Below are 26,064 nucleotides of genomic sequence, written 5' to 3'. Positions count from 1 at the left end.
TTTAGGAGACTCTCTTAATGATACCACCCAGGTTCGTGAAGTTCTGTTCAGGTGGTCCAAAGTTATGGACCCTCAAAGTTGTAGCCCCCATCTCCTATTAGCTACCATTGGAAACAATGGGGATGGGGCACCCCCTTTGGGAGTTCATAACTTTGGACTCCCTGAACCAAACCTCACCAAACCTGGGTGATAGCATCAGGAGAGTCTCCAGAAACACCCCTGAAATTTTGGTGCTTCTAGCCTAACAACTGCACACCCTGCAGGCCAAAAACAGAAAAAACACTGAAAATACAAAAAAAATCCCACAAATGAACCTGCATTTTTGGCGCCCCCCACAAGGTGGCACCCTGGGCAACTGCCCACTTTGCCCAATGGGAGGAACACCTCTGCTACTAGTGAAACAGTCACTAGTGAAACAGTCACTCACAGTCAGTCCTGAAGCTATATAGAGTTGCCCCTAGCCCCTGGAAATAGATATTACACTAGACAATAAAATAGATTCAAAAGACTATGTTTTATTTCAGGGCTAGATTTTATTTCATATTTGTTTTGTACTAACAACCTCTCTTGAAAGAGGACAGCAGCATTTATGAATGTGAAACCAACCAAGCAATGCACAACACAACACAACGTAATATAAATGCTACATGGCCTGCTCAGCTCATATCAAGACCTTAGGCCAACCTGGAGGTGGTCACGCGCTCCAGCTGGCTGACAGGCAGAACGTGGCCAGTAGATGACATACAACTCTTTGAATATTCTCGGGAATGTAGAGCATGTAAGCCATGGGAGAAGAGATTCCATGGTTTTCACTTCTCAGTTCACTGTCAACTCATAATCATTTGCCTGTATTTCTCACTGGTTTCTGAACATCTGTTTAAACTACTCCAGCCAAGGCAGATTAAAGCTATTTCTATCCCAAACTACAGCAATGGTTCTTCATTGCTATGGGAGAATTAACTAAGAGCATAATTTAGCCTTTCTCACACATGGCTAAAAAGGATGCTCTATGGCACCAGAAGTTGTTCTCCTTCTAAAAGCAACTCAGGTCGCCACCAGTTCCTCAACCATTGCCATCTGTCAGCTGCAGTAATCATGTCAGCTGTAAGCAATCATGTTCAGACATGCTCTGCACATTCACTTCCAGATACCAGACACTTGTCATGTGAGCTACACTTCCCAATACTCCTTTTCAACTCTGGCATGGACATATTTGGGGCCCACACAAGCAGACCAAAGCCATCTTCATTAATAATGGCATATTCCATACTGCCCCCTGCAATAGTGGGGTGGAATTCTCAGGGACATTTTCCCCTTGGAGGGAACATAACTTGTTGCAGCACCCAGGGGAAAAGAAGCGGTTCATCTATTCTATAGGATGACCACTAATTCAGGATGTGCATTGTTCTCCTTCAGCTAGAACTGCCATCTAAACCAGTACCTGTCACAGGGTGGATTACAATTTTGTCAGGAATTCATGAGAGCCTTCAGTTAGCTCGCCGGATAAACCAGATCTCATTGCGACGGTTAGGAACACCAGGATTCTCGTATGAAGCCACCATGTAGGTTTCGTGGAGCACATTATCAGTGGAGCCCAGCAGTTCCCAGAGAAGACGGATCTCCTGTAGGATTGTTTCTTCTGTAGTGTTCCCATAAAACACCCTTTATACAAGATCAACAACAAAACAATTGTACAAAAAGAGCAAACGACAGAAAGAAAAATTTGCTTCTCTGCCACCCACTCATCAATGCACAGCTTTTTATCTTGGTAAAGATTGGCTTACATTGAATCAGCTTCCAGTACTATGTTTCCCTTCTTCATTATAGGACTTCAGATCATTTTTAATGGTATTTTTATCACCATCTTCCCTGCCATGCATTTCTTTTCTCCCAGCCAGGATGAGAAAGCATTAATCCTTCTCTCCTCTGCTTAGAAGCAGCACTAATCTGTAAGGAGCAGGACCCACCTTGTAATAACTTGAAGTGGTGCTCTTTCCATGATTTGGATTTCAGGGTCCACTGGCAGAGGGGGGTTCAGCTGAAATTCCTCGGGGAGACAATAACCAGTAATGACTTCTTGCAGCAGTTCAGTGCCTTCCTTATTAAGATGGATCTGCGCAACCACAGGCACCGTCATCCCCAAGTGGCGGCCTAAACACGTAGAGAAACACAACAGTGAAAAAATTGGGGCCTTGAAAGCCCACCCCATGCTTCTTCAGACCCATTTAATCCAACTGCTGCAGGGAACTGTGTCTTTGCAGAGTCCCATCACCCCTGTGTTCACACTTGCTTTCACGTACTTAAGGAGTTCTCCTTGCAGATATACCGCATGATTTTCATGAACCCCATGGAGATACTCTGTTCGTACTTGGGCTCCCCTTTAGTGATGCATGCCCATTTTTTAGGTGGGTACAGCCTTTCTTCATATGCCATCTCCTCACACTGAAACAAGAAGGAAGAAGAGTTAGTAACAGCCCTCAAAGGACACAAGCTGGATATTATGTATTCAGAAAACCTGGCATCAAAGGAAAGGGAAAGAATTTCAGATCCTTTCTGTATGCACAAGGTGTCACATTTCAATGACAAATACCAGCCTCACTATGTGACAAAGCAAATACAAGTCCTGATGGCTTTAGTCATGTGCATCCCAGTCAAGTCCAAAGTAGTATTTGACAATAGGTGGGGGAAGGGAAGTGAAAGAGCTGGCATCTTTCTGCTTCATGAAAGACTATCAGAACTTAAAACGATCAGTTCTTTGAACCAATTAATACATTCGCTTATACATTACAAGAACCTACCTCAACAAAGGTAACATGATGCTTTTTATAAAGATCATCCTCATCTATATATCTAGTAGCAATGTGCAATCCCCTCATCTGCAGACACCTAAATCCACAGATCAGGACCACAATGACACTATTTTTCTGCAAACTTGGGGTACTTTCCACGTTGCAGCAAAATCTGAAAAGTTACAAAAATATATGGGGAACGAAAACCCACCCATTTAAAAATAGTGTTGTCTGCACATTCCTTTTAAATGACGATGTTGATTGCCACAGGGATCCTTTCTGGGCCCAAAAGCAACGGTGCCTGGGAGGAGCTCTGACCCCATAGCATCTCCCAGCACCCTCTGCTAAGTCAGCCAGGACAAGAGAGAAGCTTAAGGTTGGTGGTGTTGCCTGAAGCCACAATGGGGGGCACAGATAGGATCCTGCCCCCTGCCCATGAGTCTCATGGACTCCCACTTGTCCGTATATCTTATAGTAATGTGTAGTCCCTTTCTGCATATATTTAAATTCATGGATCAGGGCCACATTCTGCAAACTTAGGAGACCCCCAGGTCTGCAAGAAAATCTGAAACCTTGAAAAATACATCTATGACGGAGTTGTGGGAGAGGGCATGGGAATCCTTGCTGCCCCGTCAACTCAGTTGGCAAGTTGGGAATTCCTCGCTGCCACCACCCTCCCCTAAACAAACAGCAACCAGGGAGTTGGGTGGGGAGGCATGGCAGACCTGGCTACCCCCTAACCTGGCTGGAGGGGAGGGAGTCAGGCATGAGGAGATGAGAGTCCTCCCTGCCCCCCTGCCAAGCCAGCATCCAGAGAATCATGTGGGGAGGTACAGCAGTCACTGTGGTGCCCACAATTGAGCTGGCAAAAGGGAAGGTGGGTGGTGGGAGTGCTCACTACTCCCCACTTCCATGCCTTAAACTGGAAATCAGAAAATACAATTTTCATGTTATAATAATGCCTAATAGGGTTGCCAATCTCCATGTGGGCCAACTAATCTCAAGACTACAGATATTCATTTTCTTTGAGAAAATGGCAGCTTTGGAAGGGAGACTCCATGTGGCTTAACATCCCTGCTGAGTTACCTGCTCTCTCCAAAGTCCACTTTTTCAAGGGTCTACCCCCAAATCTCCAGGAACTTCCCAATTTGGTGTTGGCAAGCCTAGTAGCTTGGAAAATGTTAACATCAGCTTTAGTACGTTGTAGTGCAACTCAAAGAGAGTCATGCCCTTCTAAGCCCACTGACTGAACACATGAAGCTGCCTTATGCTGAGTTAGACCATTGGTCTATCAAAGTCAAGGAGCAGCAGTGGCGTAGTGGTTAAGAGCAGGTGCATTCTAATCTGGAGGAACTGGGTTTGATTCCCTGCTCTGCCACCTAAGATGTGGAGGCTTATCTGGGGAATTCAGATATCTGGGGAATTCAGCCTGTACACTCCAACACATGCCAGCTGGGTGACCTCGGGCTAGTCACAGTTCTTCTGATCTCCCTCAGCCCCACCCATCTCACAGGGTGTTTGTTGTGAGGAGGGAAGGGAAGGAGTTTGTAAGCCCCTTTGAGTCTCCTATAGGAGAGAAAAGGGGGATATAAATCCAACTCTCCTCCTCCTCCTCCCCCTCCTCCTCCCCCTCCTCCTCCTTCTTCTTCGACCGGCAGCAACTTTCCAGGTTCTCAGGAAGAAATTTTTCGTATTTACTACTCCTGAATCTTGTTAACTGGAGATGGTGGGGACTGAAGGTGGGACCTTTTGCATGCAAAGCAGATGCTCTATCACTGAGTCACAGCCCCTCCCCAAGGGTGTAGCTCTTTTTAGGTTTGCACTGTTAATTAGTTTCTTTCCTCAGCAGTTTTATCATGACCAAAAATCAAAATGCTATTGACTAATTGCAAAAAATAAGAAAAGAAAAGCAGCGCCTAACTATGCAGTAAAGACTATAGTTAGACACTTCCATTCTAAGAAGAACTGATCATAAAATTATGCACAGAACATAATTATTTTGCAATTAGGGGTACAGCTCTACATTGTGTGAAAAAATGTGCAAGATAAGCCCAATAGCCTGATTCCTTGTTGCACAGCAGCATTGGGAAAGGGCCATTTGCAGGGGGGAAACGGGGGGTTGCCTGTTTGCTACCTAGAGTAGCTTGGCATGTTGATATTTTAATTATATATGCATGATAGTTTGCAAAATTATGTTCCATTTCTAGTTGTTGGAGCAGGGAACCTCTTAATTACAATTTTCCATCCTGGGCAGATAGTTTTTGATTGTTTTCAGCTGCAATATTATTAATGTAGGCTTGGAGCTAATCCCACTGAAATTGGTAGAACTTCTTTCAGGCAAGTAAGAATTATATATTAAGGGTGGGATTCTAGCCATGTTTCCATGAAAAAATCCATTCAGTGTACACCCAAGCGAACAATTACCATTTACAGGACATAATTAACAATACATTCTGTAAATTGCCAGGATTCTACCAATTATAGGATTAAGTCAGTGAGACTTAGTTTTCCCAAACAGCAGATGACATGGTAAACCTGTTCATAGGCTATACCATTTCAGATGGCAGAAGTGGAATTCCATGACTAAATGCTCTTCTTGCACATAAAAATAATCTGTGTGCATAGAAAACTAAAATCAAGGGAAAGGCTTCTATCCTAAGCTTTCCCTGGGATGTGACAGTTTTCTATGTGCAAAAAATGTTAATAAGAGAACATTTTGAAGGACATTGATGCATAGGGTTACCATGAGTCAGACATGACTTGAGAGCACTTAAAACACACATACAAGAATTCCTCATCCTTTTTACCTTGTTCCTCTTACCCCTCCTTGCTGTCAGGGAGATATTTGTGTTATTCTCTGGAGACTATTTGCCTTAAGAACTGTGAGCACTGTGCTAAGATTCCAGTAAGAAAGATAGCTAGTTAGCTTTACTATTATTCAAGTGCGTTCTACTGTAATTGAACTGTATGCCTTCTTTTTAATGTCTTAACTATCTTCAGTAAAGCTTTATTTTGCTTTAGTATGTCTGTTACTGGTACCAAATTCAGGTATGCTTGGTTCCGTTACTGCATCATGGCAGACCTTGCAGCAGGTGCCTACTTAAGTGAAAGTTTTTCATTCATGTCATTAAAAACCTGTAGAAGAGAATTAGAATGACAAGTGTGATTTGATCCGGCCTAGACTACTTTCCTAAAGAGACCCAAAGTCCCTGCATGTTTTTCCATCTGTCTAACAAGCATGCAGCAGCAGAGTTTCAACTGAACCAAACAGTCACAGTGACTAGTCTCATGATATGATATATACCATCGTGCTAACAAAATTATGACTGGCAGTCAGGGGCGTAACAAGGCAGCCCTGGGCAAACTGTAGCCCTGGGCAAAACCTGAGTTGGATGCCCCCCCCCCATTGGGCAGCCACTCCACCACGACCAATTTTTTTTTTTGCACCAGGACATTGGTGCCTGCAGGGGGTGAGGTTTTTAGACATATCAGCCCCAAAATTTCAGCATATCATCAGGAGACTGTCCTTATGCTACTCCCCAGGTTTGGTGCGGTCTGGTTCAAGGATTCCAAAGTTATGGACTCCCAAAGGGGGTGCCCCATCCCCCATTGTTTCCAATGGGAGCTAATAGGAGATGGGGGCTACAGTTTTGAGGGTCCATAACTTTGGCCCCCCTGGATCAAACTGCACCAAACCTGGGGGGTATCATCAGGGCAGTCTCCTGATGAGACCCTGAAAATTTTCAGACTGTGCCTTCAGAAATCCCCCCCCCTTCCCAGCCTGCAACCCCCATGGACAGCAATACAGAAAACTCAATGCAGAACAAAGATTCTTGGGCAAATTTCTGGGATGTTCCTGCAGGGGGTGCATTTTTCGGTAATATGTAGTCGGCACCAAAATTTCAGGATATCATTTGGAAACTGTCCTTATGGTTCCCCCAAATTTTGGTGCAGTTTGGTTTTGGGGGTCCAAAGTTATAAACCCTCAAAGGGGGTACCCCACCCCACATTCTTTGCTAAGATGGGGCTACCCTTTTGAGGGTCCATAACTTTGGACCCCCTGAACCAAACTGCACCAAACCTTGGGGTTGCCATCATGACAGTCTCCAGATGATACCCTGAAAGTTTGGTGCTGATACGTCCAAGAATGCCCTCCCTGCAAGAACATCCCGAAATTTGCCCAAGAATCTTTGTTCTGCATTGAGTTTTCTGCATTGCTGTCTATGGAGGTTGCAGGCTGGGGGGGGCACATTTTTGAAGGCACAGTCTCAAAGCTTTCAGGGTCTCACCAGGAGACTGCCCTAATGATTCCCCCCAAGTTTGGTGCAGTTTGGTTCAGGGGGGCCAAAGTTATGGACCCCCAAAACTGTAGCCCCCATCTCCTATTAGCTCCCATTGGAAACAATGGGGGATAGGGGCACCCCTTTTGGTAGTCCATAACTTTGGATTCCTTGAACCAAACCTCACCAAACTTGGGGAGTAGCATAAGGACAGTCTTCTGATGATACGCTGAAATTTTGGTGCCGCTAGCCTAAAAACTGCACCCCCTGCAGGCCAAAAATTGAAAACCACTAAAAATACCCAAAAACGAACCCAGCATTTTGATGCCCCCCACAAGGTGATGCCCTGGGCAGCTGCCCACCTTGCCCAATGGACATTACGCCAGTGCTGGCAGTGGTGAATATGCCAGAAAGAAGCAGTGTACACTGTAGGGAAGCTTGGCAGAAGAAGTAATGTGACAAACCTCCCAGTGTCCCAACTGCAATATAGAATTTGTCCCCACTGTATTGTCCCAAAGTATAATGCTTTGTTTTCCATGTAAAAGGAAATGAAAGCCACCTATGTAAGAAGTGCAAGGGTGCAATGTTGGACTGAGGGCTAAATCTGTCCCATTTCTAATGACTGGCCTGAATCTTGCTTCTCCTGAACTATGTCCCAGAATGTAGGTTTACTTTGTCCAGTAGAATGCAGTCTGACAGCCAAGTGAGCCTCTATCTGCAAATGCCCACCTAGGTTTGTTTCTTGATTACATCACACCACAACCTCTAATGTGGCACCTATTGCACCCACTGATGAGTTTCTGGTACACACTTGCTTCCTGCATGCTGACCATCACCCACTTGTTTCCTGCATGGTGCTCTTTCCTTATCCTTTTCAAGTTCCCTTCTTCTCTTTGTCTTCCATGCACCCTCCCTCTTTCCTACTCTTTCTACTGTCAACCATTATACTCCTTCTTCATAGCCTTCCCAGGCACAGAATGAGACAGAAGTCACAAGATGAGTCAGCAGATGTTTAATGGCAGGAGTAGTGGAGGAGTCATGGACTAGAAAAGATGAGGAGCAGGAGCCTATCAGATGCCTTTATTATGTCTACTCTTCTTTAGGAACAGTATACAGTATACCACCTCACTCAAGAATGAGAAGCGTGCATGTAGGCTTTTCTGCGCATGTCCGACAAGGATTAGACGCTTTTCGACACCCTCCCGGCAAACAACAAAGATTTAATGGCATAAAAGAGAAGATAAAGACTAATAATCAACTTGAAACAGAGAACTCAAAAGAGAGAACACCGGACAGCTTTGAAGAGGACTGAAAAACAAGCCGGTGGAGTCAATTAAAATACTAAAAAAAAGATAAAAGTGAAAACAAAACATGGCAGCTTGAAAACTTATGTAACTAAAACAGGTTTGTCCAGAGCTAACAAATCAGATAAAAGGCTTCGCTTTGATGACTTTACTAAAAGACAACACAGATCAACCTGATTGCAATTGATAAAGACATACAAGACATGTCAAGAAACTTTCCAACACTCTTGAGGAGAAAGTGATTAAAAGCGAGAAACAAATAAAGAAAAAACACTGGCGATATTGACTTCTTGAAATCAAAATAGCCTCTCTCTCCAGATAGACAAAGGCAGCATAAACCTTCGTTTAGTTGGAGTCGAGAATGGAGACGAAACAGATATAAAAAAACCAATTAATACAGTGGCTCAATTCTATAAAACATTCCATGACGCGGAATGCGATAGATAGAGCCCACAAGAGGATTTTCTCGGAAACAGAATTCCAGACATTGACCTGTAAAATGTGCCACAGAAGAGATCAAGAAACACTATACCAAGAAGCTGAGAAATGCTCAGCCTTTGATGTATAAAGGAAAGAAAATTTTGTGAGACCAGATCTCTCGCCAGAAGCGCTGCCGCAAATCAAAGAAAACACTAATGCCATATGCAATGAGCTCTATTTAAAGCAAATAGAAGAAGATTTTCATGGATATTACCAATAAAGCGATCCTACATTTTGAAAACAATCAAGAAATATAGCAAGAACCCAAGAGAGAGCACAACAACTTCTGGATAAAGAAATGGGTCTCTCCTTGGAAGCTACAGAACCTCAGACGAACAGTGATTCAGAAGAAGATGACATGCAGGACCAGGATGCTTTGACTTCTAAGATACCAGACGTTCAAAGCGCCAAAGAAAGAGATAACATAAGCCAAGACTTCTTCAAAAAATTCTTTTAAATGGCTATAGAAGATTTCACTCTAAGTACTAATATAATCTAACTGAATGACAATCACTAACTAAAATAGCACTCTTGTATGTAGTTTTTTGGAAGATATTAAAAAACAGTAATCTGCTCTAACATTGTTTACTTTAACAATCTGGGAAAGGTTCCCCAGACATTTGTTTTGAATAGTATTATCTAGCTTTAACACTGGCTTCAGTAAAGTATCAAAATGGAAATTTGGAATACTTAGACAGAAAACTCTCTTCACAAAGGGAAAAAATAAGGTTGTAAAAGATGCAATTTAGTTGATATGTATGTATTTAGAAGTATCTTTTTATTGGAATGTTATAAAAAATTTTTTAAACTGATTGATTACCATTAACAGAGAATTGACTAAGAATATATATGCTGGGGGAGGAGATTGCATGGGGAGAGGCGAAAAATCAAGATGTGTAAGGAGGGAGGAATCTCTCCTCAGGGCTGTATCTAGAGGAAGAGGAAGGGGAAAAAATGAGGGGAAAAAAAAGAATAAGATATAAGAAACAACAGCAGGCGAAAAAATAGTAGACAAAGAGGTATTACTTATGGCAGGAGATTTAAAACTTGTATCTGTAAATATTAGCAGATTCAAGATTCCAATTTTAAAAGGAATTTAAACTAGCCAAACTAGTTAAGAAAGAAAACTGGGATTTGGTTTGCATCCAAAGAAACACATAAAAAAGAAGAGAGATATTGCTCCTTTTAATAGAAGCTACGGGCTGGAGAACCTTATGTGAATCAAGGGGCAGAGGAAAAGGAAGAATGGTGTTACTATTTTAGTGAAAAATAATATAAAACTATACAAAGTGCAAAAAATATTGAAGGATCAAAATGGGGAGATGGATTTTTGTTACAGAAGGTTTCCTGTAATGAGATACAAAATAACACTAATGAACTTATATGCACCTAACAAAAAAAAGCAAAAGAGAGTTTCCTACAGAAACAATTTAACAGAGTTACAAAGGGAATATAAAGGAGAAACATTAATAGTGGGGAGACTGTAATATGGTTGAGGAACTTATAAAAGGGCTTTAAACAATGGAATATAACTAATATGTATGAGGGAGGCGGGGAAAATCCACAACAACCAACTTTTCTATTCTATGAGACTTATAAAAATTTACATACATAAGACTATATTCTGACAAGAGCAAAGGGGAGTCTATACAATGTGTAGAGATTCAGACACACACAAAGAGTGGAGTGTCAGACCATGCTCGATTGGTAGCTACACTCCAGACTGGCAAAAAGAGGACAAACAGTATAGATGGAGATATGACAATATTATAATGAAAGAATAGAAAAAAATAAGAAGATTTTCTGGGGAAGGAATGAAAAAATATTTTTTAGAAAATAGAAACACCGTCTCTATTGTGAGGATGTTTGTGGGATGCCTCGAAGGCAGTAATGAGAGAGGTATTGTATAGAAATACAAAAAAAAAGACAGAAAAAAAGGCATTAAATAAGGAAAGACATCAATTGAGTGGAAAAAAATCCAAAGACTGCAGAGACAAACTACAGAACAAAAATAATATAACTTGACTATAATGAATTAAAACTACTAAATAATAAACAACTGGAGGAATTGGATCGAGTGGGAGTTATGGAAAAAAAAAAAAGACACATGGGTCAAAAATCAATTTCAAAAAGAACCAATATAAAGTCAATGAAACAACTAGCCAATTATTTAAAAGAAAAAAGAAAGAAAAAACAAAAGAGTTAAAATCAATAATAGAAGGTGAAAACAAAGAAAGAATAACAGGAAACATAAAGAATTAGACAAAGGTTTGCACAATTTTATCAAAAATTATTTAAAAGAATAGACACAGAAAGGATAGAGGAAATACATAAAAAGATCTAACACAGGAGGAGAGAAACAAAGGAGTATGGAGAAAGATATAGCACAAGAAGAGGAAATAGGCTTAGTAATAAAAAATTAAAGACCAACAAAGTCTCTGGTTTTAAGATGGATTTACAGCAGAAGAGTATTACAAAAAGAAATGGCAGAAATATTAATACCTGAATTACAAAAGGTTATGTAATAAAGATATTAAAAGGGACAGAAAATACCAGAAACATGGAGAGAAACAGAAAGGGAAATAGTCACTATATTAAAACCAGTGGCACTTAATCAGAACAGGTTGAATCTTCACAGACCTATAAGTTTATTAAAACCAGGATTATAAAATATTTACTAAAATATTGTCAGAGACAGAATAAAGGCAATAATGCAAAAATAAATTGGTCAAGATCGAAATGGGATTAAGTAGAAGGATAAGAGATATTAGCTATCCCATAGAAATGTATTGAAAATGTGATGGAGATTTTATAGTAGGATAAAAAAATATGCCATGATAAGGTGGAATGTCTATAAAACATTTGACACAGTTAATACGCATATTTATTCCAAATAATGGAACAGGCGGAGTTGGGAGAGGGATTAATAATGATATTAAAGAATTATATAGAAAAAACAATAAAGCATAAAGATTATGATAAATAATGGATGAGTTAGGAAGAAATTAGAAGGATAGAAAAGAGGGGTGAAACAAGGATGTCCACGCTTTCTCCATCAGTATTATTTATTAGTAACAATAAGAATACTAAGCGGATAGAATTAGAAATAATGAGTAGGATCAAAGGCTATAAAATCAATAAAAAGAAAGAAATAAAAGATTAAACTTATTTGCAAGATGATTTATTACCTAATAACAACTAACCCTGTAGAAACTTTACTAAAAATTAAAAATAACAATAGAAAGACTTTCAAAAAGCATTCTGGTTTTGTGGTGGTTAATATGGAGAAATCACAAAATCCTGAGGGAATAAATATAGAAAAAAAACTACTAGGAGGAAAAAAACTGATGAAGAAGAAGATTGTGTACAGACATAACATTAACAAACAGAAGAGGAAAAGATGTTTTAAATATAATTCAGAAGCAATATGGAAAAACTCATGAACAATTAAAGGGTGTAGGGAAGAATCTATCAGCTACAAAGAATAGTAGCATTAAAAAAATGTGTATAGTACTTAGAAACTTTCCTTCCTATCTATTGCATTACTTTTGCGTTGGAGATTAGAAAAAATACAATTTGAAGAATGGGATAAGAAGGAGAAATTAAACTATGGGCATTTAATCAAAAGAAACCAAAGAGTGATGAATAAAATAATAGTCTATATGTCTAAAAACTAATGGGCTGGGGGGCTCCCCAAAGGAAATTTACAGGAATATTCTGAGGGCATTTCAAATAAAAAAGTTTGATAGGAGAATTTAAAATAGATAAAAGAGACAGATGGATGAGATTCGAGAAAATGAAATAAACTTGAACAAATTAGCTTTAGGGAGTCTATTCAGAGTTGTTCAAAAAATAGAAAGACAAAAATTAAAAGGCCCTAGAAAGGTGTTAATGGAAATCTAGGAGAAATGGAAGGGAAAATGGATGCCAGGGGGGCTACTAAGGTCTTTACGACACCACTCCCTTTGTGAGCATGGTTGGACAGGAAGGAGCACAAACAATAAAAGATCTACACAGACAAAGGAATATACAAAGGTACTTACAACTGTTACAATGAAAGAGGAGAATTAATACCGTTTCAAATTTTACTTAGAAAGGAGGTAAAGAAAACTGGTTTACTATTAGGAGGAATCTGGGAAAAGATAAAAGCCTCCGGGAGGGAGGAGAAGAGTGTATAATGAAAAGTTGTATAAAAATATATATGAGGGAAAAGAAAGGAACAAATATTAGGAGTTATATACAAAAGAAACATGATAGAAGATCAAGAATTCATAGTAAGGATACATAATGGAAAAATAGCAACAAGATGGAGTGAAAAGACATAGACTGTATTAAAAAAAGTTATAGATAATATGAATAAAAATAAAAATAGATAAATATGCAGAACTAGAGAAGAAATTAATATTAAAATGGTATAGAACACCCGAAACAGTTGGCATATATGATAAGAAGTGGGCTCAGTCGAAATGTTGGCATTGTGGAGAAAAAAAAAAAAGTGCAATATATACTTACATGTGGCTAGAGATGTATAGAGAAGTAAAAAAAAAAATATATTGGGGAAAATGTGATAAAATACATATGAAAGTATGTAAAGGTAAAAAATAAAGATAAATATAGATTTACTATTTATGGGTATAATTGGTTATACTATAATAGAACAAAGAAAAAAACTTTTTCAAATTCATGATTAGAAGCCAGTCCATACATTAATAGCATTGGGGTGGAAGGGACAAAAAAATCTGAGACAATGCAAGAAATGGTTGGAATATGTATGGGAGTAGAACAAATACAATTAGAAATTTTTACCGACACAATGTCAAAAGAAATCCAAATATGGCAAAAGAAAAACAAAAGGATATGAAAAGGAGATTTGGATGGAATTCAAAGACTGACAAACCCCAGTGGAATTACAGAAGAAAAAATGGACAAGAAGATTAGCAGAAAAAAAAGAATGGACCTGCTGCTCTTGTCCTAAGAAGAAGAAGAGAAGAGAAAAGAGGGAGGGAGAAAGGGGGAAAATGATATGGAGGATGTATATAAAGTATACAATATAAATCTGTAATAATTCCGAAATATCAATAAAAATATTTTAAAAAAAAAAAAAAAGAAGCGTGCATGTATGCAAGTTGCTCACCTTCTCATGCTGGGACAATGTAGCATAGGGCACAGGCTCTCGTGTCTGATTATGTTGCGTCATTTGTACTATTGGTCCTGTCATCTCTAGAAAAACAGTAAATTGGAAAAACCATTAAATCTGAACAATGCCACCAAAAATATACAAAAATCATTTGGAAAGACCCACATTTTTTCACAAGTCTGTTTAACAACAAAGGCCAAAAGGAACAGAAAAACATTAAATATTTAAGCTAGAATCAGTGTCTCCTGAAACAGTGAGATGGGGCCAGCATGGCAGAACTTTTTCCCTTGTAACTATGTAAGTGCCAATGCTCATATATAAGGTGGTGCCAATTTCCAAGAAATCTCTTTTTCTCTGGAGATCCCTGGTACATGGGGATCAGGGACTTGGAAGAGCACATTCTTAGTACTGGCGAGTTCCATAACAACAACAACAATAACAAGTCCTGATGGGTGGAAACATATGTTTTTTAGAAGTCTTTAACTCCTGGGGAAAAAACCAGAACAAGATTAAACAAGTTTTTTTTATTTGTCTTCCATCACTGTCTGTGCAAAGTTTTAAAAGTTATTTTACTATTGCTCATGATCCTGTAATCAGCAGCCTTAGTTTAACAGAGAGAAAAGAAAGGGTTTCTTTCAAGTTGTTAGTGGTAATAGCTAAAGATTACAAGACATCTAACTCCAAACCCTATATTCAATGCACATTTAATCCATACGTGCAATCAATCTAAACATATAATCCTGACTATGTTAGTTGAATGCTAGTGCAAGATAATTTGATCCTAATCAAGTAGTTTAGCATTTGTATGCTGGGGTTGCAGTAACCACGGAAACCTTGAGCATATTTTCTAGCTAAGGTTCCCACAAACCTGGAAAAAAATGTCCTGTCTCACTAGCAGAGGCTTAATGAGTTGTTATTATTTATCAAGAGATGTTCTACAGTTCATTAGTCTCATATGCCCTGAAAGCCTTCTGCTGCCCATTTGTACACATTAATCCTCTATTAAAGGGGCAACACTTTTCTCCAGACCTGTTGATAACCCTTTTTCTAGCACATAGCCACATAGAAGTTGAGGAATTAAAATTAAACATATCTGTACTTGAAAGCGGCCTCAAGAGGATGTGAGGAACTATAGCAAAAAGAAAGTCTCTTGTATAAATGCTACTTTGAGACTTCCATCTTTGAAACACAATTCCTTATGGGTGGGACACAGATTTCTTACCTTGGGGCAGTGTCACTTGGTGAGTGCTAGCTATTACCTCCCAGTGAGAAAACAGTCTGTTCTGTTGGTCCCCATCCATGGGTTCCTGATCTTCACCAAGGTCTTCGTCATCCATTTCATTCAGTTCCTCAAGACTAATACGTGCCATCTTAACACAGCAATCTCTGTAGAAAAGAAAAAAAATCTAGATCTTGAGCATATTAATGGCTCCTCCCCCATCATTACATGTATGATTGCCAACAGACATGGAAAAAAAATCTGTTGTCCCTTTAACAGAAGCTTAATACTTAGAAATGTGCAATTGAAGATGTTAATGGCAGGGAGGTACATCACATTGGCATGGAGGTAAATAATATTCCATCAATCCTCCACCAATGGGACAAGACATTTTCTTTTTCTGGGCAGTTGGCAAACCTATTCTCAGCTTAGTCAGGGTGTGGCTTTTCTGGGGAGGGCTTGCTCTTTGCTCCATTCATCACCAAGAGGGCATCAGCAGGGGTCAGCATCAGTAGACGTTTTCCTCTGATGTGTTACAATGCAATCCTAAGCAGAGTTGGCCCAAATTGGAATATCGTTATATAGCACTGCACTGTGTGTATTGTTTTGTTCTCAGGTAAAGAATCCATCAGTTCACAGTGAAAACAATTTTGTTCAAATAGCTCGAAGTCCTGAGTAGGCAAAATGCAGCCTGTCTTTTAAATATGTAAATAAAAAAACAAGGTCTGTTCTAATGTGTATTTCATTTTATCAATTTTATTGTGCTGAGGAAAAGCAAGAAAAGTTTATTGCCCACTATGTCCCCATGTTGTACAAGCCCTTACGCATCATCCTGTCCCATCCTTAAGACCAATGGTTTAGGAATCCTTTAACACATGTAGATAACAAAGACCCAGTAAACATTGAATACTTTCAAAAGGTGCCTCACCAAAGACTCCTGAGTAACCTCAGCAGTCACAAATGAACAATATGGGTTAAAAGAACCCTTTTATGGATTCAAAAATGATTAAACAAGAAGCAAGGAGAAGGAAGAAAGGGACATTTTTCACAATGGAGGAAAGTAAGCAGTGGGGTCCTACAAAGATCAGAGTTGGGGAAGTGTTATTTAATTTGATCATAAATGATCTTGAACTGGAAGTGAGTTCAGTAGTGATCAGATATACAAATTAATTAAAATTATTCAGGATGGTAAAAACCAAGGACAACTGTGAAAAGTTCCAGGAGGATCTTCACAAATTGGGTGAGTGAACAATGTGGCTTGGTGATGCACACTGGCACGAAAAATCCCAACTTAAGTATGTGCTAATATGGTCAGAACTTGCTGAGACTGGGAGAGAAACAGACCTTGAGGTAGTGGATAACTTAATGAAAGTGTCCATCCAGCGTGCTGCAGCAATGAAAAATACAAATTCTGTGCTTGCAGTTATTAGTAAAGGTACTGAAAACAAAATGATCAATATTATAATACCCCTGTATAGTATGATGTGTCCTCCATTGAAACAATGTGTGCAGTTCTGGCAACCATAGCTCAAAAATGTCATCATAGAACTGCAAAAAATTTAGACCAAGATGAGGGAAAGGTTGTGTAACCCCCATGCCCAGAATGGGTTGGCCCAGAATGGGTTGACCCAGTAAGGGGGTGGAGACTCGGAGCAGGAGAGAGGCTGAAAGAGCTCTTTTGCAGAAGAAGCAAGGCTACCAGACTCGGACCTTGATTTCTATAAGCCCTTAACACCTTGTTAAGGGTTTTCTTTTGTGGTTGTAATGGGTGAGAGTTCTCCTGGAGACCTTCATCATGTTGCAACCTGTTCATCAAGCCCTTGGAGTCTTCAGGAGCCAGCCAACTTGCAAAGAAGATTTGGACTTGGCAATATCAGTAGACTGTAAATAGAAGGACTTGAAATGCAACCTGAACAGGACCTTGAATTGTAACGTTAAATGTTGATGTTTTAAAAGTGTTAATTGTAAAGAAAAGTAAACCATTTTGTTGTTTAAATTTGGTTCTTTGCAACTCATTCCAGGTTCTGCCCCACAGAACCCACAGAAGGAGGTTACAGTTGCAGCCCCTTTCCCACGAGGAAGGGCTGAAGAGTCTGGGATTTGTCAGTTTGGAAAAGAGACAACTAACGGGGGGCATGCTAAAAGTTTATAAAATTACACACAGATTGGACACGGAGAACTGTTTTCCCTCTCTCAAAATGCTAGAACTTGAGGGCATCCAGTAAAGTTGCTGGAGTGTAGATTTAGGACAGAAAAAGGAAATACTTCTCTATTTAATGAGAGATTAAAACTTGGAATTCACTGCCATAGGAAAGTGATGGTGAACATTTTAGAGACGAGTGCCGGGGCGGAGCAAGGGGAAACTGCACCTGGGGCATGCGTGCGCCCCCCGCCCCTGCCATGCCCCTGTCCTGCCCTGGAACGCCCCCAAACTCCGCTGCCACACCCCCAGAATGCCCTTGCCACATCCCCACAGGGGCCCATGCCCAGTGCATTGCGCACCCCTCACCCTCTTGGCGCTATGTCACTGTTGATTGCCCAAACTGGGGCAACAGCACGTGTGCCCACAGAGAGGGCTCTGAGTGCCACCTTTGGCACACGTGCCATAGGTTCGCCACCACTGCCATAGGATGTAGTGATGCCCACAGGCATAAACAGGTTTAAAGGGGTATTACAGATTTGTGAGGTTAGGTCTATCAGTGGCTTCTAGCTACGGTGACTAAGGGAAACCACCACATTCAGATGCAGTAAACTTCTACATCCCATGCCAGGTGGCATCATCAGGAGAGGTCTTGGCCTCTGTGCCCTTCTGCTGGACCTCCACAGGAATTTGTTGGTCACTGTGTGACACAGGATACTGGATTAGATGGACCACTGGTCTGATCCAGCGGGGCTCTGATATTTTAAATCCTAAACTTCTTCCTAACCTTGTTTACTTGAGACTGTGCTTCTGATTTCAGTGGGAATTACTTCTAAGTAGACTCAACTGACAACTAAACATATTTATGTAATAATACTTACATACCTCTATATTTATTGTACGTGTGTATCTATATGGTTTGTAGTACCTTTGTAACATTTATGGTTTTTTTCATCTATACCTTTCTTTCACACCAATCCCATGCAAGCTAACTTTGCACTGTCCCACTAAATTTATTTGGTCTTAGTCTCAAGGAAATCTACATAGGCAATGTTCTTGGCTTCCCTGCCATTATTTGTTTAAGTGTTAAACCTGCCCTCTGTCAAATACACTGTGTATGCGTTAAGTATCCTCAAGTAACTTCTGCCTTACGGTAGCCCTATATACTAATGACCTCCAAAACTCTATAAATTAATGACCTCCTTTAAGACCTTTCAGAAAGAAAATAGATGAACATCTTTGTTCAGAAGCAAGGCTAACAGCTTTTTAAATAACTTTTTATTTTAATTTTTAGCATTCAAATATACATATACTCAAAAAATTAAACGCAATTACAAAGTACAATGTATTATCTTAACTCTACAAATTTAAACTGAATCCAATTAAATATTTTTAACCACCCAGAGTGCAACTCATCAAGCCTCTTATTTCTTTAAAAAGATGTAAGTTTCATCATAAGGAAAACCTCTTATTTTATTGAACCACTTGCTGACTTCAAGCATTTTTTTTTACTTCCAATACTGGGCAATTGTTAAATGTTAAATTCAATAGTAGATTGTAATTTCTTCGAAATTTCTAAATTCTGATTTCTTTGAAATTTCTAAAACGTAGTTTAGTAACATGCATTTGGGAATAATTTCTACCACTTTTTTCAAATCAGCATTCAACAAAATTGCTCTTGAGCAAAACCACCACATGTGCATGAAATCAGATGATTTTGCACTGCAAAACCAACATAAACCAGAGGAAGAATTATATATTTTAGCAATTGCTTTTGAAGTTAAATACAACTGATGTATAATTTTCCATAAGTTCTTTCTAAGTTCAGGCATATGGTAAACACTGATCCTAGCAATTATACAAACTCTCAATCTTCCATTGCAATGTCAAATCCCCGTGCTGAATTCTATTTATACTTAAACTTTGGTGTGTCTATTGATCCTTGCTTTACTAACTGTTCATGGAATGTTATGATTTTTTCAAATTCACATTTTTTGGCCTTACACTAATGCTATTACATATTTGACTTCTTAAGAAACCCTTCATTTAAATATTTAACCCATGAAATTCAAACCATGAGCGTCAACATTCGCTATTAATCTCTAATTAATTAATCCTATTAATGTATATGGCATTATACTCTGCTCTGTCCTTCCCAAAGATCCATCTCCAGGAATTTCCCAACCTGGACCTTAGAACCCTGAGAAGGAAAGAGGGAGTAATGTGAACCTGCAATACAGCTAAAAATATGTAAGACAGATGTATACTTTTCTCATGAACCTACTATGTAGAGTGGTATATTCTCGCAGAAAAAGATGTCTATCTGCTTCACACATAATAAAGCATAATATGAGTTCATGAGACATAACTTGCTATGTCCGTAACATACAAAAGCAGTAATAGTCCTTAATCTAAAACTATGTAGTAGAGAGTTTGTGTATGAGTGTGAATACTTACACACACACGACATACATGCAGATTTCACTACAGTATCTACAGTGGGTTGATTCTAACTGTGAATGGAGCTCTGCTTGCAACTGGAACTTTCCCACCTTCCTATTCCTGGTTCAACTCCCCAGATGTTAAGAGACCCACAAAAACAATGAGGGGCTTAATATGTGGAGGTCTGTCCACAGAATTACTGGAAATTACCCCTCCTCTCTCCCACCAGTGCAAGTGGAAGGACAGAACATGAAGTCTGGATATAACATAGTGACTTTCTGGAAATTTATAAACCATCAACATCTGTACTATTGGGAGTGGGTTTACATTATTACTTAATACTTGTCAGCATTGTATGGTTCCATAATGCATATAACTACATATATTGCCATCTCATTAGGTCACACTCTTTTACAAATAGTTTACTATTACACCATCAAATCAGTATTTTTTAATACCCAAATCCAGTACAAATCATGAGAACCCCAACTACAAATCATGAGAACCCCAACTACCCAACTACCTAGAAGCTGAATGAATTCTTTGCATCTGTCTTCACCCAAGAGGAGGTGAGGAACATTCCTGCACCTGAACCAAGCTTCTTAGGAGGCGAATCCGAGGAACTAGCAAAGATAGTGGTAGACAAGGAAGAAGTTCTGGCAGCCATTGATAAACTAAATGTTACCAAATCCCCTGGCCCAGATTGCATTCACCCAAGAGTTCTTAAAGAGCTCAAGCATGAAATTGCTGATCTTCTCACTTTAATATGCAACTTATCCCTGAAATCAGGCTCCATCCCTGAAGACTGGAAGATGGCCAATGTCACACCAATCTTTAAGAAAGGATCTAGGGGGGACCCGGGAAATTACAGGCCAGTCAGTTTGACATCTGTTCCTGGTAAATTAGTAGAATCTATCATTAAAGATAAAATTATAAAAGATGTAGAAAAGCAAGACCTGCTGAGAAAGAGTCAGCATGGCTTTTGCAGAGGCAAATCCTGTCTTACAAACTTACTAGAGTTCTTTGAGGGTGTAAACAGGCATGTGGACAGGGGTGAACCGGTGGACATTGTCTACTTGGATTTCCAAAAGGCTTTTGACAAAGTTCCTCACCAGAGACTGTTGAGAAAACTCAGCAATGAAGGAATAAGAGGGGAAGTCCTCCTATGGATTAAAAACTGGTTGAGAAACAGGAAACAAAGAGTGGGTGTAAATGGGAAGTTCTCACAATGGAGAGATGTCGGGAGTGGTGTCCCCCAAGGATCCGTTTTGGGACCAGTGCTCTTTAACCTATTCATAAATGACCTGGAAGTAGGAGTGGGTAGAAAAGTCTACAAAATTATGCATGGGGTAGAAAATGTTGACAGAGAGAAATTTTTCTCTCTTTCTCACAATACTAGAACCAGGGGGCATTCATTGAAAATGCTGGGGGGAAGAATTAGGACTAATTGTAAGGAATTCCATAGAAGCAGAAATAAAAGGCTTTTTGGTGTAAAAGACTGTTTATTCAGACATCCTAGAAAGCTCACGTACACGACGTGGCAGGAATAAAGTCTCCCGCCAGAAGCACAGGTTATAACTCTGTCCATCCCATTTCCCCGGTTTCTCATGGGAACGGAGTTCTCATCTCTCCCGAAGAGATAAGGCCTCCACCAGAGTCTCCGCCGCAGATGCTGGCCCATCGCCCGGGTTATGGAATTCAGTCAAGGCCAGGCGGCTGTTCTGAACATCAACACCATTGAATCCTTTACACTAATAAAAGGAAACACTTCTTCACGCAACGTGTGATTGGTGTTTGGAATATGCTGCCACAGGAGGTGGTGATGGCCACTAACCTGGATAGCTTTAAAAGGGGCTTGGACAGATTTATGGAGGAGAAGTCGATTTATGGCTACCAATCTTGATCCTCCTTGATCTGAGATTGCAAATGCCTTAACAGACCAGGTGATCGGGAGCAACAGCCGCAGAAGGCCGTTGCGTTCACATCCTGCATGTGAGCTCCCAAAGGCACCTGGTGGGCCACTGCGAGTAGCAGAGAGCTGGACTAGATGGACTTTGGTCTGATCCAGCTGGCTTGTTCTTATGTTCTTATGTTCAGTTCTGTCCTTGAGGTTTGCGGCTGGAAAGAGCCTCCGGGCTGGACACTACTAACTCTGTTGTTCCCATGTGGGAGTGGGGATTGTGTTATCCATATTATAAACTGTTCTGGCGTGCTTTTGTCTTTCTACTGTTTCTTACCTGCCTTCAATAAAATCCTTTGAACCTCACAAGCGCTTTATTGCCTGAGCTGGGGACTGTTTCCCCTTCGGCTACTTGGCCATTCCTAGAGCACTGGAACACGGTTCCACACGAAGATCAACAAATACTCCAAAGAGCTTTGTGTGTAACAACATGGGCCTTTCTAAAGAAGACAAGTAAAATATGTTTGAGTGGTTTCAAAACATGTTTCACTGGGGCATAAGGGAACTGCATTTTAATGTCGTAGGTCTATTCCCCCTCACATCCTACATGTGAGCTCCCAAAGGCACCTGGTGGGCCACTGCGAGTAGCAGAGAGCTGGACTAGATGGACTTTGGTCTGATCCAGCTGGCTTGTTCTTATGTTCTGTTCCATCCTTTACCTACTTCTTATTCCCTTATTTCTTCCCTTGTCCTAAGTAGCCATTACTTGTTCCTTTTCCTTTCCCCTTCTCTCCTTTCTCTATTGATTGCCTGTTGTTGAACAAAGTTTTAAAGGTGTTACTTGAAGTTTTAACAGAAAATGGGGTTTTTCAGCATAATTCATATCTGTACTATATGATTTTTAAAACAGTTGAAATTTTTTGGGTAGCCACCCTAAGCCTGACCTGGGTCAGAAAAGGATGGGATAGAAATCGAAAAAAAAACAAATAAAACAAATAAAAAGAGCCTCTCTGTACAAAAGGCTTGCTAAACTACTTTCTGCTTCCTGTCTTCTACTGAGCTGGGGTCAGGGGAATTATGACCTGAATTCCCATGCTTTGGCAACTTTCTTAAAATCATATTATTACTACTACTCTTTTGTTAAAATTAGCCTCAGTTTGTCTATTCTAGACTCATAGGCTTGCCACTTTCAGGGCTATCTCTGAGCCATTAAATATTGAACTGCTCAGCTTCTATCAGTTCTGGATAGCACAACTGTTCACCCTTTGTGCTCTGAAGGCCCTGATTTCCATTGGCATAACATCCATCTGGCAGTTTGGGCCATTGCCCAAGGCATCGGAATTTTGAGTCACGTGGGGGCATGTGAGTGATCCAAGCGATTCTTTCCAATGGGAGCTAAGGAAATGGGGGCTACCCTTTTTAGGGCCCATAACTTTGCCCCCCCTGAACCAAACTGCACCAAACTTGGGGATAGCATCAGGACAGTCTCCTGATGATATGCTGAAATTTTGGTGCCGATATGTCTAAAAATGCACCCCCTGCAGGCACCAATGTCCTGGTGCAAAAAAAAATTTTTTTGGTTGTGGTGGGGTGGCCGCCCATGTGCGGGGGAGGGCATCCAACTCAGGTTTTGCCCAGGGCTCCAGTTTGCCTTGTTACGCCCCTGCTGATTTCACACCATAAAGGGCAGGTAGGTGGGAAGGTATTTATGGATATTGTTTGGGAGAATCTGACCTGCTAAGTTTGATTCTAAGAATGAACTCCTTCCAAAAACGAAGAATTAATCCTAGTTTACCATCTCACATCCTTCAATTAATTCTTTATGCAACTGGTCTAGTGAAGCTAGATTGCTTTTTTTCTAGTACATTTATTTCCCAAAGTTCAAATGGCAAGATTTTTTGACAGTTCTCATCCCATGAAAGCCACCTCCACCAATCTCTTTAAGTCAGTGTGGCAAGCCGAAGTTGCACTAGGGGGACTTGGATTAATATTTTCATGCTGCTATGAATTCACTGGGTGACCATGGGCTGGTCACTAACTCTCAGCCTAACCCATCTCACAGTGTTGTTGTTAGGATAAAATTTGCTGCAAAAGATAGACTTATAGTCCTGTGTTCCTTGAAGGGGAGGTGGCATGCAGTATAGCCTGATCTTGTCAGATCACATAAACTTATCTGGGTCAGTGCTTGGGTGGAAGTTTACCAAGGAAGGGTCTTCAAAGGAAGGCAATGGCAAACTACCTCTGCTTGTCATTTACCTTAAAAGGACACCTTGAACTTAACATGAGGGGAACTTAACATGAACTTAACATGAGGGGCAAAGTCATCCAGACTGGTTAGGTCATGCTTCCTTCAGTACAGGCAGGGTTATGTATATGTATATGACTTGATAGCATTTACATACCCATTTGTTCCTCAGGCAAGATGGCTTGTAGTGACATGATGAAGGGAAGAAAACTGAGAACTGGAAAGGGGGGGGGGTTATCATGCAGGAGATAAGGATTCCCTGAGGCCAGAACAACAATGGCACATTTTTTAGAAAAGAGCAGAATTCTCCTGAGGTGAGTGGACTTCATGAAGATAGAAGTCTGTTTTTAGCTGTGGTGTTGCAGAAGATAAGGAGTGGTCTTAAGGACTGGCAGGAAGCAAATAGGTGGAGGTACAAGCATAGACTTCCAAGAATAGAAAGCAAGTGTCCCCCAGTAGCAGTTAAGTGTCTCTCTCCAGACTAGGTGGTGATGTGTCAGAGGAGACTAAGGGGAACATGACGAGATGAAGTGGAGTCACAAGGAAAGCAGGTATCAGGCAGACATTAACAGCTACACAATAGGCAGAAATTCAACACATGCCACATTCATCACTTTGTTTTCAAATACTTATAGCCCTCCAACACGCTCACAGTAACAAACAATACAATTTTTTTTTCAAAAAATGGCTACAGTGGGCAAAAAAATACTTAAGGATTAAAATTCACTCCACAGTCTAAGCAACCAAAAGGTATCCCAACATGCTTTTGCAATTTAGTTTTATCATCCAGTAAGCATAATTACTAACAGCATCTCAGTGTCCACAAACATTGTTCAATTCTTCACTTATAATTAACAAAGGCCCTGTAGAATCACCCAATTCTACTAAAGGAATTGAAGTGATGGGGAAAGCAGAACTGTTTAATTTCCTCCTGCCAGATTAAGGGAAAAAAATGAGGCAATCACAGCTGGAAACTAGAGGTGGAAGACAGGCAATTGGAAGAAGGCAAGATACAGAACCTCAGTGGCCACCCAGAAAACCAGTAATTTGGCCTTTGGGGGACAGTACCTAACAGAACGACGTTGTAAACAATCAGCTACCTTTGTTTTAATATACTGTTTGGGCAGCAATACATTCCACAGGCAAAGCCATGCCAGTCTCCTGCAGCCAAAGCAAAGGAGGCGTTTGGCACCACCAAAAGCAACACATCAACTTGACAAGATTTATTTATTCTGTTTCTTCCCATTGCGGAGCCAAAGTGACTTACATCATTCTTCCCTCTTCCATTTTATCCTCTTGCCAACAATGTTAAAACAGAGGAGGGTAGGAGAATGAATGCCCCCAAAATACAGGCAGCTTCTATAGCAGTGGGAGCCTGAATCAGAGGTCTTGCAGGTACTAACCGGACACATTAACCCCTGTATTTAGCTAATAAAGTGGACCGCGTCTTAGGAAAAATTTCGGCACAAGAAACTCGTTCTCAAGGTTGTTGTTTCTATAGCATGGCCAACAATCCGCCGGCGGCCATTCTGGGCGATTCGATCATCGGCACGGTAGGATTATAGTCTCAGGCAGTCACTGGAGGCCTAAATGGGTTGAGTCACTCATGGAGGGGCGACTGGGGATGTGGCGGGAGGAGGAAAGGCGGCCGGGGCGGGGAGAGTGACAGCAGGAGGGCAACACCCGCAGCCAGTATTTGCATGTTTACGAAGGGGGCAGCGGTGCCAGGGAAAGCAGCCATGCCCGACGGCTCAAGGTGACCCTGAGCGAGCGGCAGCCGCGCTTCCTTTGGACCGGTTGAGGGGCTTCACCTCCCGAGTGAGGCGAGCGGGACTGAAGCGGGCCACCCGGGAGGGAAAGCTGACCTCAGCCAGCGCCGAAGCCCCGCCCCGCCCCCAACCGCCAATCCCTCCACTCAGCGGCTCGAGGGGAAGAGCCAGCGCGCGCACAGTTCTAGCGCCGCGATAAAGAGAGGAGGGGTCGCAATCCCCCTCCTCTATTCGCATTGGGTAGCGGGATGCAGGGGGGAAGTGTTACCTGGTTTGCTTCACGCGACCCGGAATGGTTCCTATCGACGAGGGAGGGGGAAAGGAGCCGAGGAATAAATCCGCGTCACACGCACGGGGGC

At 40.8% G+C, this 26,064-nt stretch overlaps 1 protein-coding gene across 1 annotated transcript; it reads right to left on the bottom strand.

Annotated features, from left to right (window-relative positions):
• Window positions 1-495: 495 nt before the first annotated feature.
• On the bottom strand, window positions 496-26,064 carry LOC125425041 (heme-binding protein 1-like). Its single transcript, XM_048482521.1, has 6 exons — window positions 25,974-26,064; window positions 15,213-15,376; window positions 13,988-14,073; window positions 2,301-2,442; window positions 1,968-2,151; window positions 496-1,662 (listed from the first exon to the last, which is right to left on the bottom strand). Exons 2-6 carry the CDS (start codon window positions 15,358-15,360, stop codon window positions 1,488-1,490), a joined length of 735 nt encoding a protein of 244 aa, XP_048338478.1. The 5' UTR covers window positions 15,361-15,376; window positions 25,974-26,064; the 3' UTR covers window positions 496-1,487.

This window comes from Sphaerodactylus townsendi, linkage group LG01 (assembly GCF_021028975.2).
Source record: "Sphaerodactylus townsendi isolate TG3544 linkage group LG01, MPM_Stown_v2.3, whole genome shotgun sequence".
Classification (NCBI taxonomy): domain Eukaryota; kingdom Metazoa; phylum Chordata; class Lepidosauria; order Squamata; family Sphaerodactylidae; genus Sphaerodactylus; species Sphaerodactylus townsendi.
The sequence above is the reverse complement of the archived record's forward strand: the minus strand, read 5'-3'. Positions and strand labels throughout refer to the sequence as shown.

Excerpts from the sequence above, each read along its gene's own strand:
- LOC125425041 (XM_048482521.1), bottom strand. The coding sequence starts at position 15,360 with ATGGCACGTATTAGTCTTGAGGAACTGAATGAAATGGATGACGAAGAC. Across the intron at positions 2,443-13,987 it reads CATTGTCCCAGCATGAGAAG|TGTGAGGAGATGGCATATGA; the intron begins GTGAGCAACTTG and ends TTCTTGTTTCAG. Across the intron at positions 1,663-1,967 it reads CCACTTCAAGTTATTACAAG|GGTGTTTTATGGGAACACTA; the intron begins GTGGGTCCTGCT and ends TCTTGTATAAAG.